We start from the raw sequence: 17356 nt of genomic DNA, 5'->3' as shown, positions 1-17356 counted from the left end.
ACAGAAAGACCTGCTCTGAGAAGACCCAAGACTGCCATAAAATCCCTGGTACTGAGGTTTTCCTTTGTCATTTATTGGGAATTAAAGCTTTTCTCAGTGGACTTGCATCTTTGCACTTACAAATCACTTACTTGCATCTTTTTTTGTCACTGTGACTTGTGCATATGATGATGATAATAAAATGCATGCATGTCTGTGCTTGGAAGATGTTGACAAAAATGGGGGGCAAAATGTTTTCACTTTTTCCCTAGTAAATTTCAATTTTTTGCCAAACCCCTGCTCCCCCACTCCCAAATTCTTATGTCGCTGTGTATTGAAACAAAAGATTTTGGTTTTGTAATGGGAACCAAAAACTTCTTTTTTGAGATTTTTGACAAAAACGTGAAATTTGCCACAGAAAGCAGAAACTTTTGTGGGGAGTTTTGTTTAAATCAAGAACCCAGTTTTCTGTTCAAAACTTTTTGATTTTTGGTTGATTTTTTTTTTTTTAAATCTGCCCCAGCATAGCCTCCTCCTCCTGCTTTTCTTTGGCATGCATTTGAGTTTTGTGTGAGCCAAGCTGGATTTCCAGAAGTTCTTAAAACCTACCATTGAAGCTGGCTTTCCAGAGCTCCTATTTAGGCACCAAGGAAGTACCCAGGTGTTCAAGATAGTTCAGTACCCCTTAGATTTCATTAAAAGCGGTGATTGCCATTGGGTACTGAATTCTTGCAAATTTGATCATTTCACTGAAGAGACCTGTTAGAAAATCTGGCCTTTAAATGAAGTAATCCAGGACTGTTCAATTGGTGGCTCAGGGGTTGAATGTAAACTGCAAGGGGTTAATGTGCAGCCCTCAGACTCCTACCTGGCCACTGCCGTCGATCGCCTGGTTGATCATGGAGCCTCTATCAGTCGATCTCAGTCTGTCAGAAGCTCCACGATTGAGAGCAGCAGGATGCATGTGGCTGGGCTGAACCATGCCCCCTGCCACCCAGGCTGGGCTGGGTGAGTGGGTCAGAGCCTGGGCAGCTTGTCCAGGGGTGGATGTGGGGGTTAGATCCTGGGGTGCCACAAAGTGACCTTCACCATAAAAAGGTTGGAGACTACTGCCCTAGGGTATCTTCCCTTCATCCCCCATCAGCTTCTGCTTCCTGCTCCTGCCCCAGGGATGGTGTAGCCCACAATGGTGGTGGAGGCTGCAGCATAGCACAGCTATTTTGTGGAGGCTGTTAACATGTGCGGTTCAGTGGGGGAGGATGCAGCCCACGGGGTCATAGTTCACACTAGTGCAGTCCCTGCTAGTGCAGCTCACACAGTGTGTGGCCCCTGGCTCCTTAGAAGTTGGGGACCCCAGCTGCAGCCCATATGAACAAATGATAGTGCACAAAAACATTTGTAGAAAATACAAACTGTTTCAAAAAAGTGGTCCAGAAAGTCAGGCATGCATCAGAATTGTTGATGTTAGTAAAATGTTCCATTATATTCAAGCTACCGGTGTTCTGTGGCATAGCCTGCTGAAATCCTGCAGTGTAGTCTCAGGTTCTGTGGAGCTCTGATATGGCTCTTCAAGGTCTGTGAGATTTTACACTGGAAAAAATGGAAGCCAGGCCTGGTCTGAAACTCTACATATGTAGGGGGTGTTTAGCTACAGACCCAAACTCTGCCTCACAGGTTTGAATGCAGCTGTGTTCTACCTGTGGTTAATTTTACCCTTTGTAACATTTCTTTTCAGCCATTAATGGGATAATGCACAATCTGCAAGGGCTGAAGATATATAAAGGGGAACTGGTTCGATGGCACTTGCTGAATATGGGTGGGCCCAAAGACATTCATGTTGTTCGTTTTCATGGCCAGAACTTCATGGAACAAGGCGACCCAACACACCAACTTGGTGTCTACCCTCTCCTTCCAGGTAACTCTGACATAAATAACATTGTCACTTGCACTGAATTGTGAGGCCAACCTCTGCTCTCAGTAATACTGGATTTCTACTAAATTTCAATGTTGTAAAGTCAATGTAAGCAGGAACAGAAACTGGCCTGAGCACCTTAAGATAGGCTCAACTCTATCATGTTTCTTCAGGGTCCTAACTCTTTGGTTGCCAGCAGTGGTCCAAAAGGAACTCTCCAGCCCAGCCCCATGTGCCTTGTTGAGCATTTTGGGTGTTTGGAGAGGAGGGGGCATGAAGAGGATGTCATGCTTTTCTGAAATACTGGACAAGGTTGGAGGAAAAAAACCTCTGGATCCCATGTACCGAGATTGTCTATGGCAAGTGGAATGCGGCATGGTCCTGGGCACTGTTTTCTTACCTTGCTGTATGTCCTGGACAAGGCTCTTCCTTTTTCTGTGGCTCAGTTTGCCCATCTGTAAAGAAAGAACAGTACCAATTCATCTTAGTGTAATTTTTTTTTTATACTGTCAAAGGTGGATGCAAAACAAAACCAGCTACTAACAATGGACCACTGAAGAAAGGTCACAGACTTTCCCGGTCCAAAAAAAAAGTGAAATCAGCTCATGCCATTCCTGATTCTACATGTCTTCCTCCCTTATACTCCACCCTGCAGTTCCAACAGCTGAGAATATATTCCAATAAAATAAATCAATATTTACTTATTCAATATTGTCAATCCCATGTGTCCAAAGATCAGAAGAACTGCTTAGCTTAAAAAACAGCTTAAATTCAGCTTAAAACAGCTAAATTCAGCTTAAATTCAGCTAAATCAGCTTAAAAAACATGAGATTTGAAAAATAAATAAATCCTGCCTATGCCTAGTTATTACTTTTCTGAGTCTTTCTGAGCCTGTAAAGGTAACATTTTCAAGTATTTCACTAATGCCATAATCAAAGGTCACTTTATGATTTTAAATGAGCATTCTGATTCTTACACTTGCAGGCACTAGGGCTGTAAGACTGGCACCAAATACTGCAAGGCTCATGATAAAATCCTAAGTTAATCATGAGACCACTGTAACGCAGAAAGCAAGAAACAAACTAGAAAGGAAGCCTGTATTAAACGGGTGCCCAGGCTGATTTATAGATTCAGGGTACTCTGGCCTAAAGGAGTGTTGTTGTCTTCTGAAAAGCACAGCAAGCTGGAGCCTGTGCCAACACAGGTCTGGGGTAAGAGAGAACCCAAGAGAACCCTCCTCGTCCTGATGAGTCCTCTTTACCAATCTGCACGGCTGCCAGAGTTAGCAGGAAGAGAAGGACTAGAATCAATCTTTCAGGGTTAATGTTGCAGCAGCATGTAGTTAATGTAAGAGGATCCATTCAGTGCATATTCACAAAGCGCATACTGGGCATTCAGTCAGACCTGTTACGTGTGTGTGTGTGTGTGTGTGTGTGCGCGCGTGCGCGCTTAAACTTATGTGCAGTGACATACTCTATAGCAGTGAAGCCTGTATTTGGAGCCCAATTTTTAATTCCAGCCTGCGTATCTAATTAGAATGTGTTTGTTAAGAGAATGAAGATGGTTAGGGCAGTCATGGCATCTGTTCCTCTTTCCAATAGTTGCTGCAGAACTTTCAACTTTCACCTAACCAAACTGTTGAGGTGGTTTGCACCAATCCCTGGCTTGATAGCTGGTCTCCCTGTTTTGTGCAGCTCAGTCTATTGTTAATGTTTCCATACATTAACTGTGATTGGCTTCTTTTTCCTTTTCTCTTTTACAGGCTTTTCTCGAACTATTGAAATGACACCAGAAAAACCTGGCATATGGCTCTTGGACACTGAAGTGGGGGAATATCGGCAAGCAGGGATGCAGGCATTTTATCTTGTTGTGGAAAAAGGTACTGCACTGAACTATCCTAGTTCTTGTAGCTGGAATTCTAGCTGATCACATCTGGTGTGTCTAAAGTTCTAATTAGTCTTCGAGCTTCTGTCAGATATCTATATTGGGGTATGGACAGACATGCATATAAAGTGCTTCAAATTTTCACTTTTGAAAGTTCTTTAATATTCAGCATATCAGTAGTGTGCAGACATACAACTGCCTTGTATCAGAGCATAGACAGGTTATCCCTAGTTGCCTAAGGGTATTTAAAGTACTTGCTGGGGATGTCACAGTAATAACTCAGAATAGAGGTGATTCAAGGGAATTGCTATATTATAAATTGTGAATGCATGCAATGATGATGGCAGATTTGAATTTAACTGAGGAATTGCATGGCATTCAGAGCACTGATTTTTTTGCATTAAGTTTCCTTTCAATCACCTCCAAATCAGACTTTGAAGGGAACGGACTACAGAGATGAACTGAGACCTATGGGGATTTTATAGTGATGGAATAGCAACCAGGAGCTGTTCAGAGTTGGTCCAAAGACTAACGTCATCAAAACAGCCCACCCAGTACATCAGATGGTGACCCTGGATAACCCTTTTTTCCTTTAACAGTATATAGAATACATATGCTCGTGGATAATAAAATGTTTTTGTACTCTTTTTAGGGTGCAAATTGCCAATGGGTCTAGAAAGTGGAATTATACCTGATGCACAAATCAGTGCTGCTCATTTCATAGGTGAGTGAATCCCTGAGAAGCTTGGACATGGTCTTGAACCATGTGACTTGCCTAAAAGCAATGCAGTCCAAGGTGTTCTCTGCCCCTTTACATTTCATGCACTGGGTTGCTCCTACTGCTGCATTGTTTCAGTTGTGGGAGCCTCCCATGTCCATTGGCTAGTTGGAGCACAGGCCTGGCATTTGGGAGACCTGGGTTTCTGTTCTCAGCTCTGTTGTTGGACTGTGGGATGGCTCTGAGCAGAGCTCTCTACATCTCTGTGCTATAGTTTCCCCATCTGAAAAGTGGCACTGAAAATGTTTTTTGGTGCTTATCAAGGGGCTATGGGGTCCATATGTAGAATGGTCAAGGCATGAATATTGTATAGTAACAAGAGGCTGGGAAATGACATTCCAGGTAGTTCAACATTTTGCTTCAGAACCATCAAGTCACCTATGTTTGAATGTTGGATATTAACCATAAGAAACAATGGCTTTTTAACACTGCCCTCTTCACCATGGTTTGCTTTTGCCTCTGTGGCCAGCTGTCCCTAATGCATGATAGAAACCATGGCTCCAATTCCTCTTTGTCAGAAAAATAACATTGACAAGTAATAGGATGCCATTTTTAGAAATACCTCTGTGACCAAAACCAGGTTTGAAAGATGCAGTCAGATTTTAATTGCTGATTACATCCAGTGTCTGATGTTGTTATCAGCATTAAAGTTTCAATTGGGTATTCTTACTGGGGTATGGACAGACACATATATAAAGTGCTTCAAATTTTCCTTTTTTGAAGTGCTTTTAACAGTCAGCATGGTGGTAGCTTACAGACGTACAGCTGCTTTGTATCAGGGTGTGGACAGAGAGGATGAAGACAAACTTACATGTGTAGCAGCTTTGTAAAGGGAAGGGGAGCTTCTGCTCTGTAACTGTTATGTGTATATGACGCTGTAGTGATACAAATCCATGACACTGGATGAAGCAAAGTCCAAGCTGAAGCAGTTTTGCTATGGTTACAACATAACAGCTGCCATGGGGTCTGAGCAGAAACTCTGTCTTTCCCTTTTTAAGCTGCTACAAGAATCTGTTGGTCCAAACCAGATATTCATTTACAGCACTTCAAATTCTGCCTTTCTTTGAAGTGCTTCTGACTTGTATTTATTTCAGTAGAATTTAGACATCCAACACTCTCCCAGCTGAAGCATCACTGCCCACACTTCAGAGTTATCCCTATTTAATTATTTAATCTAGGCTCATTTTTATGTGATTTAGTCTGATTTATAGTGCTATAGCACTGTGCATCATCTGTTCACTCAGTGTTTATAGCACTTCAAAGTTGTTTGAGCCCAGAACAACCAAAATACTCAGAAACCAATGGTTTTCTGTGGCAGTTTTTGTTGCTTTCTTCTCCCATGATTGTTAATTTTTATCTTTGCTATAAATGTTTGTGTCTCTCGCTCCCTTAGAGTACTGGGAGCCTAAATTAGCAAGATTAAACCATGCTGGAACATACAATGCTTGGAGCACTGAAATGAAGGATGGTGACTTTCCATGGATTCAGGTATGGGTAGTATATTATATTTTCACCCACTGTCAAGTTGGGATGAATCATGCAATGTCTGCTCTGCAACCCCATGCTCTGATCTTATTAGATCGTGGATGTCAAACAGGGTCAAATTCCATCTAATCCTAGGACAGGCTGCTGAGGAAAAACTGGGAAATTGCAAGAAGGGGTATTAGTTACGTTTTTGTGTGCATTGAGCTAGTGATCCAGAACTGTCAGATCCAAGGCTACTTGTCAGAAGAAATTGTAAAGAACATGGGTGGGCAAGTATTTGGGCTGGAGGGCCACTTAGGGAGTTTTGGTGACCGCTTGCGGGCTAGGTCAGCATACCCAACCCCCTCCTGGCCCCCCAGCCTGCAACAGCTCACCAAAACTCCCTAAGTGGTAGATTACTAGTTTCAGGGGTGCTGGACAGAGCAAGTTGTGGGGTCTCCATGCAGACTGATCCAGGACCCCTGTGGGCAGGGCACACTTGGCCAGGTGGATGGGATGGGGTTGTGGGCAGGTGGGGACAGGCGTCTGAGAGCAGAATAGCCAGGGCCAGGATCGGAATCATAGGGCGGTGACAGCATAGGGCTGGGGTCCAGGGCAGAGCTGCTATCCACTCCTCACATGGCCTCAGGCTGTCACCACCCTGAAACCCTAGCCCTACACACCCACCCCACTCCTGAACACTGCTCCCTGCCCACCCAGGGCCCTATCCCATCTGCCCAGCCAAGAACACCCTGCCTGCAAGGGTCCCAGTCTCTGTGGAGACCCAGCCTGCTCCATCCGGTGCCCCTGACTGTGGGTGAGGGGCTGGGGTGCCTGGGCAGTGGGACTTGGTCCAGTGACACTGGCAGCAGCATCTGGAAGAAGCTGGCGCTGCTGGGAAGTAGAGCCTGGCCACCATGACACCCCAGCCCCACTGCATGCCCGGGGCAGTGGTACCAGCCACACAGGCAGAACCAAGGGGCCCTCCACAAGCCAGATAAAAGCCCTCAGTGGGCTGGATCTAGCTCACAGGCCATAATCTGCCCACCCCGGTATAGACGCTCACCCTGCCACTTCCCACTGCATGGCTGGGTTGGGGCTGGGCCATGCTCCCTTTCCCCTGCATGGCTGGGTTCTCCCAGAACAGCCAGACTAGAGCCAGGCTGTTCCCCGTGTGACTGGATGAGGCCCCAGTGCATCTGCCCTGGGCAGTGGATCCGGGCCACAGGCTAGATCTGGCCCTCTGAAGGACCAGGTACTGGCCATCCATCCCACCAGAGAAAAAGGTTGAGTACCACCGCTGTAGATAGCCTGATTGCTTCAGAGTAGTGATTACTTCAGTTTAACCTCATGAATGAAAGTGGTCACTTAAAACTGGAAGCAGATAGTAAAAGAGTGGAGCAAAGTGAGTGAACAGTAGTTTCAGGCCAAGTAAAGAATGGTTGCTGTAGTTAAGCCTAACTACATAAATGGATATGAGTATTCAGAAGGGAAGAGGACTTACCACTTGTAGAGCAGAGGGAGCAGGTAAGTAGCTGGACAAGGCAGCTGGGGACATTGGTAATCCCTGCATGGCTGCTGGCATATAGACAGGAGTCTTCCTAACTTCTGGTTCAGGCAGTCAGGGCTGTGCTATGCCTCTCATCTGAAAACTTTCTCTTCACTCACTATATGGGCTCAAAGGAAGTGGCAGGCTACTGCCTTGATTTAATTGATTTATTACCAATGTTCAGTTAAATTGTTGCTGAGGAGGAACTTGGATGGCACAGGGAGACAAAGTATAGGATGATCAGCCTTCCCTCTGCTAGGACACTTATTTGAACACAAACTTGTAGTGTCAGACGCACAAAAGCACAGCACTCTGATCCTAGATCAAAGGTTGGTGTCCAGTGAGTTGATGTTCTCCATTCATATCCTAGCACAGCGGTTCTGAACCGGGAGTACATGTATCCCCAGAGGGTACACGAGATATATTTCATACGTTGTCTAACACAGGTCGAAGGGCCTAAAAAAAGTCTTGACAATTCGAAATTGCCAGGGTTTTACTGCCATAAAATGCACATGCGTGTGGAAACCAGATATCCTACTCCTGCTCCATGCCTCAACCTCGCACCGGAAATGTCACTCTGAGCACCCATCACTTAGTCATGTAAGGGGGTATGTGAAGTCTCACTCTTAGACCAAGGGGTATGTCAGCTGAAAAAGGTTCAGAACCGTTGTCCTAGTGGGTGGGTGTCTGCAGCGCACAACCTGATCACCGTCTCAACAGAGAAACCAAACACCAAATGGGTCGTGGAGATTTGAATGTCCCTCTTGCTGCTGGTGATGAGACCTGAAGCTCAGGAGTGCGAGGTCTAGAGGGAAGCTTGCACTGCCACTACTCATGCTGTATTCACTGGGTGGATTAACAAAAGACTGCTGCTTCTTCAGAGTCATTACCCTGATGCCTTTATTCATGCCAACACACATACTTAGGACACCAGTACAGATGTTCCAAGGTGGTTTCAAAAGCGCGCTCTAGAGCACATGGGTGTCATGTGATGTGCTCAGTACACAATGCATTCTGTGGCTACCAAACCCTTATAAATCCACCCAGAAAGAAGTGTGCTTCCTTTGTAAAGACAGAAAACTTTGAGAACAAGAGAGAAACAATCCCTTTGTGCTTGGTGGACAGGCAGGAAAAGAATTGTAGGAATGTTTTCCTTCTAGTCAGCTGCAAAAAAGAGCCTCTTTCTTCTGCTGTGCAGCTTCATTAGTAGACAAGAGAACTGACACTTTCACTGTCTACGTCAAAAGGCCTAAAGGGGGAAAAAATGGCTCTTGGTTAAGGCACCTTGCCATGGAATTGGCTTTTGTACAGGCTATTTCAGGCCAAAAATCTCAGGCGTTTTGCCCTGGGTATTTTTGGATGCTTCTGTGCCCAAGCCTTATGGTTTGTTTTCTGGAAAGAAGCTCTCATGTTCCTCATTGACTTCAACTACAGCTGTAGGTCCTCAGTCTCTTTGAATAGGAGGCTCTGTGTCTGTCCTGGCACCAAAAAGCATAATCTTCTTTGACAAATCAGGGCCTGAACTTATCTCTGCCTTGCCCATCCCATAACAGCTTCCCACTGCCCAGCTCTACTTCCCTGCCATCTATAAAATGGGTTAGCAATACTGCTTTGTTGGGGGAATCTCCAAGGATGTCTTGATTAAGGTATGTGGGGTGCTCACATATTGGGGTGATGCATGCCATAAAAAAACACACCTGTAAAATGTGTGAGGGCAGGTAATCCTTTGTTAGGTTCTTGTACTAGCCTGTGTGCCATCCTTCACCATTCCTGAGCATGCCAGTGCCACTAAGAGTGACTAAATGCAGGGCTGGGAGACATGACTTCAGTACCAGTGGATGAAAGCAGGCTCACAGGGCAGTTTTCCTCCTCTACCCCCTTGTCTTTTTGCCTGTTCTAAAGGTGGACCTGCAGCGGCACGTGATAATCACAGGAATTCAGACACAGGGAGCCAAGCAGATGCTGAAGTCCTTGTATGTCCAAAAGTTTTCCATCGCGTACAGCCAAGACAAACGGAAATGGATTACCTTCAAAGGAAACAGTACCATGGCACAGGTCTGTACCCTCTGGAAGGATTTCAGTAACCCCTTGTTTTAGGAAGTGATAGGATGCCACAGAGACAGCCAAAGGGTGTTTATCTCAGGGGATAACTGGCTGGATTTTTTGAAGTCTGTAGAGATTCTAACTCAATGCCATCTGTATCTTTAGGCTGTTGAACGGCATTCTGCCATCTGGCACAGAGCACACAAAATCAAAACGCAGGGATGTCATAATAAAGGTGAACTTGGGTTCAGCCAGTGTCCCCCAGGCAGCCTTCTCTGCTGTCTCCTCAGCACTGTACAGCCCTTCCCTAACTTACCTGTGCCAGGAGAACAGGGAGCTGAGTCCTGTCTCGGACGGCCAGGGCCGACTCGAGTTACGCTCGTACGTCAGGGCGGGCTGGTGAATGGAGAGGCAGACACAACTTATTGGTTGTAAAAAACTTTACTCACGCCGCTTGCAATCACGACGCAGGTGGTCCGGTCGTCGGAACAACCACACGAGTTGTTCCAGCTGGCGGGGCCCAAGCCAGTTAATCCGTCCGCAATTCAAAGCCGGCGGGGAAAGGGGTACGTCGGGGTTGCGCTCGGTGATGGGAAGAAAGATCGATAGGTGATCAGTCTATCGATCGGCAGCCGCAAGTCAGATAACTTCAGAGGCACTCTGCAGCGTGCTCAAAGCTCTTCGACCTGGGCGGAAGTCGTGCGGAATTTTAAACGGCCAGCGAGCCAATTACTAGCCGCCACGTGTGAATAATTTAGCACTGGCCAATAACGGGGCACAAATTTGCATCCGAATAGCGGGAACTCTTTGCACGGTGCATCTCTGTGCTGCAAAGAAGAAATGCATCCTACAAAGGAAACTGCAAATTGGCGGGAACTCTCCTGCACTCAGGCTCTTAATTGCAGCAGAACACTCTGCCGTGCAAAGGAGCTCTCATGTGGCCAGGAAATTCCATAGTGCCGAGGCACAAAAAATCACTGGGTCGTGACAAGTCCAAGTGAATCCTTGGCTCACTGTGGACCAGCCCCTGCAACCAGTTGCAGTATTTCAATAAACCACTGGCAGTACTAAGCTAAGGCCACCAAAATGGAGGGGGACAATACAGCACTTCTTTGGGGGTCTTATAACAATCCTGAACCTTGCTTTACCTGCAGTGTATTAGGATGCTATGCCTTGTGTTTGTGGGACACGGTTGACTGTAGTTTTAGCAATAGGTTAGATGAGAATTTATAAGAGATGGTTTGAGAAAGGGATGATCCTGCCTTGAGCAGGGGGTTGGACTAGATGACCTCTAAAGATCCCTTCCAGCCCCACTTTTTTCTACGATTCTCTGATATGAACAAACCACCCCTGCTCAGGAGAGCCAGACCCATATGGCCCTTATGTGTCTCTGATGGAAACCCACAGCTGAAAATGCTTTAATGCCCTTCTGGATCAGTCTCATTTGCTTTTTTGATAGGGATTATGCAGGGCCTGACTTGGATTGGGATGCAGCTGAAATGCAGTGATGGAGATAGTGTTTTAGCTGTAGTTTGTGTAGCCTCTTAAAAATCAGTGGGGCTACTTGTCTGAGTGATGACTGGTTAGATGACAACAGAGGGTTGGGAGGAACATGCTTGTCGTTGCTTTTACTGAATTAAATAGTTACATAATTTAATTACTTTTTAAAAATTCTTTTGCTAGGTTTTCGAAGGCAACTCGAATGCCTATGGGATCAAAGAGAATGTAATAGATCCTCCTATTATTACTAGGTATATCAGGGTGTATCCAACAGCCTCCTACAACAGGCCTACCCTTCGTATGGAACTCCTGGGCTGTGAAATAGCTGGTAAGAAAAAATAATCAGCAGGTATTTCCTTTCCTTCTACCTCTTGGGGCAAATCTGTTCACCTTCTCTTTTAAGCTAGGAACAGATGTTGCATTTGTCCCTGGATGAACTATGCCTGCTTGTTCCTTGGAGCAACCATACCCCAAGTGTGTACACACATCACCCTTCTAATCGGGGTTTAGTGAGCAACTGAATGCCATGCCACTTCTCTGCCATTGATTCACTGATGTAATTCAGCATAACCACAAAGTCATGCTTTGCAGTATCCTGGGATAAATTGTTACCACCCCTTATCCAACAAACTTGGTAGGATTTATCCCAGGTCAATGGACAAAGACATCTGTATTGTGTGTTCTGAGATTAAATGGTTTATCCTGGGATAAATGTGCCATCTATTTGCAGCCTTATAAACTGAGATTCTCAAATGCAACTGGTGATGTTTTTCTTGAGCGCTGAAGGCAAGACTCTTGAAACAGTGTTGTAAGAAAGGGTTCAGTATGCTGACAATCAGGTCCTTGAACGTATCTCTAGTCAGGCACCTCAAATCAGCAGTTGCTTTTGAAATGCTTGGTGTTAGGGTAGGATCTCAAAACTATCTAAGGGACTCAACTCTGTTGGAAAGGTAGCGGGACTTAGTTGCCCTGTCCCTTCATAGCTTCCATCCCTAGCTGTGGTAATAGGTTTTGATACTTCTGACAACTGATTTTTTTCCACTGCTTGCCCAAAAATGTGCAGAAGGCCAGCATCAGGATGCTGGCACTGCTGCGTAGGCTGCCTCCTGGGTGGACATCAGCCCTAAGTGGCATTGCCCCCATGAGTGGGAGCACTGAATGCCTGGGGAAAGCCATGCATGATTTGGATCTGCACAGACATTTTATTTGACAGCAATGCTGGAACCTACTTTTAATAATGCCTGGGCAGAGAAAGCTACTCTCCTTAGTAGCAAATATATTATCTTCCCCCAATTCCTGATCACTTGATTTAAGTAGTGCTTCAGAAATGTTAAATGATATATTCTTACAACTCTTCCCTGAGGAAAGTATTAGCCACTTTTTAAATATGGGGAAGCTTCAGATCATGGGAAGATGAAATGACTTTGGCTGGACAGCAAGTTAGTGGCAGAAATAAGGTTAGAATTCAGGCATCCCTGGCTTCAAGCCTATTGCTTGTTTCTTTAGACCTCTGCTGTTTCAAAGCTGAAGTGGAGCTCTAGTGCTGTTCTCTTAACAGGTTGCTCGATGCCACTAGGAATGGAAAATGGTGAGATTAAAAAGGCTCAGATTACAGCCTCTTCCTTTAAGAAAAACTGGTATAAATCATGGGAACCTTCACTCGCTCGCCTCAATCAGAAAGGGAGTGCGAACTCCTGGCAAGCAAAGGTAATGAGATGGAGATAATTGCATGGGTCACAAAAATGCTGGGGACTTGTTTCCTAAATGTAAATTGTTGTTCTTTTAAGGTTTTGGGGTGGGAGGGAGTCTTGAGGGAACTTGTGCTGTTACTCAGCAAAACTTTGGATTGTATTAACACACACACACACACACACACACACACACACACACACACTTGCTTATACATTACCTTTTGTATCAATCACAGTCAAACACCAACCAGCAGTGGCTGCAGATCGACCTCCTTAAAACTAAGAAGATAACAGCCATTGCAACCCAAGGTTCCAAGTCCATGACTTCAGAACAGTTTGTAAAAACCTACAGCATCCTTTATGGCGACCAAGACTCCGAATGGAAGTCTTATATGACTGATTCAAGTTCTCTGACAAAGGTACCATTTTAAACCAAGAGCATTCTAGTGCTGTGTCTGAATCCTGAGCCCAGTGTTAGCTGGCGAGAGCTCCAGACATCACACACTGAGAATGAGGGGCACACAGGGACCTTAATTCATTTTTTTTTTTTTGTTTCCACTGTAAATAATTTTCAGGGGAGGAGACGTGCTAAATTTATATGGGATATCATTGAGTCTAATATAAAAGGAGAGACTGCCTTGTAAAGGTGGAAGTCTTTAGCAGAATACAGAGAAGCCATACTGAAGCCACTGATAAACTTTACTGCTAAATTATTTTTTAAAATTTTGTAAATGAAATTAACATTTGTAAATTGACAGACCTGGACACCTCTTGGAATCGACAGAGTAGGATCTATTCTCAACATTTAATAGGAAAAAAATCTCCCATACAACCCTGTCAGATGTACGCCAGTCCTAACATACAGGGATGTCCTTTAGGAATAAAAGAGAGAACATTTTATTTTGTTCTCCATATGCTACACTTGGATAACCCATCAGCTAGTTGTTGCAAATCATGGCAGTGACTTTTATAATACAGGTTTCCCTCGCTTTATGCGGGTTCTGTATATGCAAATTCACTCTTATGCAATGACCATTTTTATACCCAAAATTAATTATATGGGAGGTAAATTTAGCTGCTGCCAATTGCATAAGAGTAAGTTTGTGGGGGGAAGGGAAAGGGCCATGGGCGGAGGGACAGATCGAGGCCCCAGCGGTGAAGGAGAGAGCAGGGCACAGGTAGGAGCAGGGGCTGGGGTGAGTGGGTCCTCGATTTGCCCCCTGCCGGTGGTGTGGGAGGGGCTGGGGCTAGGGCCGGGGCAGAGGCAGGGACTGCACAGCCGGGGTGGGGCACAGGACTGGAGCCGCAGCTCCTGCTGCTATGGGCTGGGGCTGGGGCAGTGCCGGGCTCTTCCCGTCAGGGGCCTGGGTCAGGCTGTGCTCGGTGCAGGCAGTGGTGGCATTGGGCATTGGGAGGGGAGCTACTGGGGTGGGGGGAGGGCTGCAACCACCCCAAAATTCACCATAACCCCCCAATCTCCTCCCAGCACTGCTGCTGCCCCCTCTGAGTGCAGCGTGGCCCAACCTACCTGCCAAGAAGAGCCTGGCATGGCCCTTGGCCCCAGCCCACAGCGGCAGCCTGTAGCAGCAGGAGCTGTGCCCCCCATCCTGCACCCTGTCCCAGTTGTGCAGTGCCTGCCTCTGCCCCAGCCCTGCTCCTTTCTCACCAATCAGGGGGGGAAAGGGGGGGCAGATCAAGGCCCCAGTCACCCCAGCCCCTGGGGCTGGGTTCTTTCTGGCAGGGAGGTTGGGCCATGCTGCTCTTGGGGCAGGCGCCAGCAGTGCTGGAAGGGGAATTGGGGGGGCTACGATGAATTTTGGGGCGGCTGCAGCCCCCCCCCTAGTCCCCCCTCCCAGCACCGCCCCTGCCCACCCCAAGTGCAGCCCAGCCCAGCCCAGCCCAGCCCCCTGCCGGGAAGAGCCTGGCACAGCTCTGGCCTCAGTAGACTTACTTGCTGCCGATGCAGTGGAGGTCTTGGGAACATATCCTTACTTGTTACCTTGTAAAGTGGGCTCCCTTTATGTGAATTCAAGTTATACGCAGTTTTTCAGGAATGCATCTACCACATAGAGAGGGAAACCTGTATAGGGGGAACAGATAACATAGTCACTTCACCCAGGCCACTAAATGTTCATCAGACAGTAGTAATCGGGCATCATTCTGAATTTTGAATGAGTGATCTAGAGGAAGGCTACCTGCACCATTATATAATTGCCTGAGTGATCCAATCCATCTCCCCTCCCTTAATGCAGCACTGTCCCCCTGAATCACATTTAAAAAAAAAGTGGGGGTGGGATTTCCTCTATTGTGTTACCTTTGCACTCATTCTTTGTCTTCTGATGACTTTCAGGTGTTCTTGGGGAATGACAATGCCAATGGACACGTCAAGCATTTTTTAAACCCACCCATAATTTCCAGGTTCATCCGCATCATTCCTAAAACCTGGAATCGGAACATTGCTCTGCGCATAGAACTTTTCGGCTGTGATTTTTTCTAGGGGCTGGATACACAGGTTACAGGGGGCAGTCAAAGCTTGGGAACCCAAAAGCTTTCAGCAGCATCTGTGAAAAAACACTTCTTTTAAGAACACTTTAAATATTAAATAACAATATTTAGTACTTTCAGAAGTGCCTTATATACATAGATCTTAATGTCGTTTGCTAGCATGCATTAAGAAAGCAATTTCATGGGCAAAGGTATCGTTCATATAAAAGTGCAATTAGTAAAGAAAAGTAACAAATAAGAAATCCACTGAGCAAGAAGGTTTCCTGTAGGAATCTGTGTACCCAAACGGCTGCATGGCCTCTGTCTGCCACTGTCTTCTCCTTTCCACCCAGCCGCAACTGCCTGTGATTTTGTTTTTAACCTCACATAGATTGTAAAGTCCTGGAGGGCAAAGACCACATGCTTGATCATGAGCCCTGATTTTACTCTCTTTATACTGCTCCCACAGTACAAAAAGGGGAACAGAAAACTAACAGATCTCCCTTCTTGTGCATTTTCCTTGTATGGGGGGAGTCCACAGTAGACAGAGAGCTAATACCTACATTTCTACCCTTTTCTCCCTGGCATTTGGGCAGGGAAGGAAGCAAGATGCAGCACTCCAGCATAACCCATAGGTGGCGAATGATCCCTGACAGGGTCATAGACAGTCAGGGTACATTAGAAAAGCTATCATGCTACTCTGGGCTATACTGTGGCTGAAGTAGAACTGGTTCCAGGAACAGAGAAACAAGGCCATATCTTTAGATGTGCTTTGCAAATGCCAAGCACACTGAAGACACTTTAATGCGTAACACCAGAGCATCCTTCAGTGCCCCTGGGGGGGAGGGGTCAGCATGCTTTTCATTTTACAGGTGGGAAAGACAGTCAGAGGAAGAGGCAAAGTCTAAGGTTTTGAACCAGAGTAGTAGAACAAGAAATAGACTCTGAGCTATCAGTCCCATACAGACTGCTAGTCCATGCTTCCTTTCAGAAAGTAATTGACCATTCTTGGCTGTTAATTAGGAACACAGAAATGTAGTAGATGAAACACCTACATCTTATCTACATATCTATGTCTAAGTGCTCAATACTAATTTAGGCTTCAGTGCTGTAAGCTGTTCTGTACCCTCCCCAGGCTTGCTTGGAGCCCAGCTGACCAGGCAGAAATATCTTGTAGAACTGTGTTTTTTAAGTGGTATTGGACTGTGACCCTGTAAAGTATTGTTTTGTTTTCTTTTGAGATCACATGCATATGTTTCAAAGGAAGTTTGTGTAATAAGTGAAAGAATATTGTTAAAAAACTGCACTCAGTATATATTTTCACATTTTATTTTGATATTCCTATTTTAATTTCATAACATATTACTATTTTTCATTTGAAAATACACATGACTTCCTGGAATGAAGATCAAAGTCCTCTTTAACTTTGCTAAAGTCCTTTTTAAAGCCCTTTTTGACTAAAACATCATGAAATATGACATTTCTCCAACACAAAATGGGCCACAGCAAAATGACCAATTTCTTGTAAAATGTTTAGGTTGGTTGTGGCTGAGCTTCTTTAACTTCTGAGATTCTTCCAGGATCTTTGATAATTGCATATTGTTAAGATGTTTTCTCCTGGTTCTTAATACAGCTGTATGTTTGACACAGCCATGACTTCTGAGTCAAAAACTTTTCATACAAGAAAAGTCATTGGGATCTAGATTTCACTTCAGAACTTCAAAAGGACAGGATTGGGAACGGCTATCAGTGGTAGGGGGCAAGTGAGTGCTGTGCTCACATGGCATTGCTCTGCCTGCAGCCACTTGTGCCACCACTAGATCCATTGCATCCGCTGCTTGCCTCATTGATTTGGCCTGTGAGGACCTGACCGAGGGCATGGGATGAGTTTGATGCCCTTGATCTAGGTTTTGGATGTTAGAGAGAGAGTAGTACTTGGAAGGGTCATCTGCAGCCAGCTTGCCAGCTTGAGTGTTGAGAGGTCATTGCTAGCCATCCAAAGACCTTTGCATGGCATCCTGGTCTTTATTTCTGTATTTTTATAGTAGGTTGTATGCTAGGTGTTCAGAGTT

At 45.5% G+C, this 17356-nt stretch overlaps 1 protein-coding gene across 1 annotated transcript in view; it reads left to right on the top strand.

Moving 5' to 3' along the window:
* The window catches only part of F5 (coagulation factor V), a 56098-nt gene extending 39165 nt beyond the window's left edge, over positions 1-16933 (top strand). The window contains exons 16-25 of the mRNA XM_006029453.3: positions 1-48; positions 1715-1894; positions 3654-3770; positions 4428-4499; positions 5947-6041; positions 9469-9621; positions 11293-11437; positions 12668-12816; positions 13037-13219; positions 15151-16933. The exon at positions 1-48 is cut by the window's left edge and continues 163 nt beyond it. Of these exons, the coding sequence (XP_006029515.1) occupies positions 1-48; positions 1715-1894; positions 3654-3770; positions 4428-4499; positions 5947-6041; positions 9469-9621; positions 11293-11437; positions 12668-12816; positions 13037-13219; positions 15151-15297 (1289 nt within the window). The 3' untranslated portion in view covers positions 15298-16933. The remainder of the gene's footprint in view (positions 49-1714; positions 1895-3653; positions 3771-4427; positions 4500-5946; positions 6042-9468; positions 9622-11292; positions 11438-12667; positions 12817-13036; positions 13220-15150) is intronic.
* The last annotated feature ends 423 nt before the right edge of the window (positions 16934-17356 follow it).

This window comes from Alligator sinensis, unplaced genomic scaffold (assembly GCF_000455745.1).
Source record: "Alligator sinensis unplaced genomic scaffold, ASM45574v1 scaffold327_1, whole genome shotgun sequence".
NCBI classification, from domain to species: Eukaryota; Metazoa; Chordata; order Crocodylia; family Alligatoridae; genus Alligator; species Alligator sinensis.
Note: the sequence above shows the minus strand (reverse complement) of the source record. Positions and strands in the feature narration are given on the sequence as shown.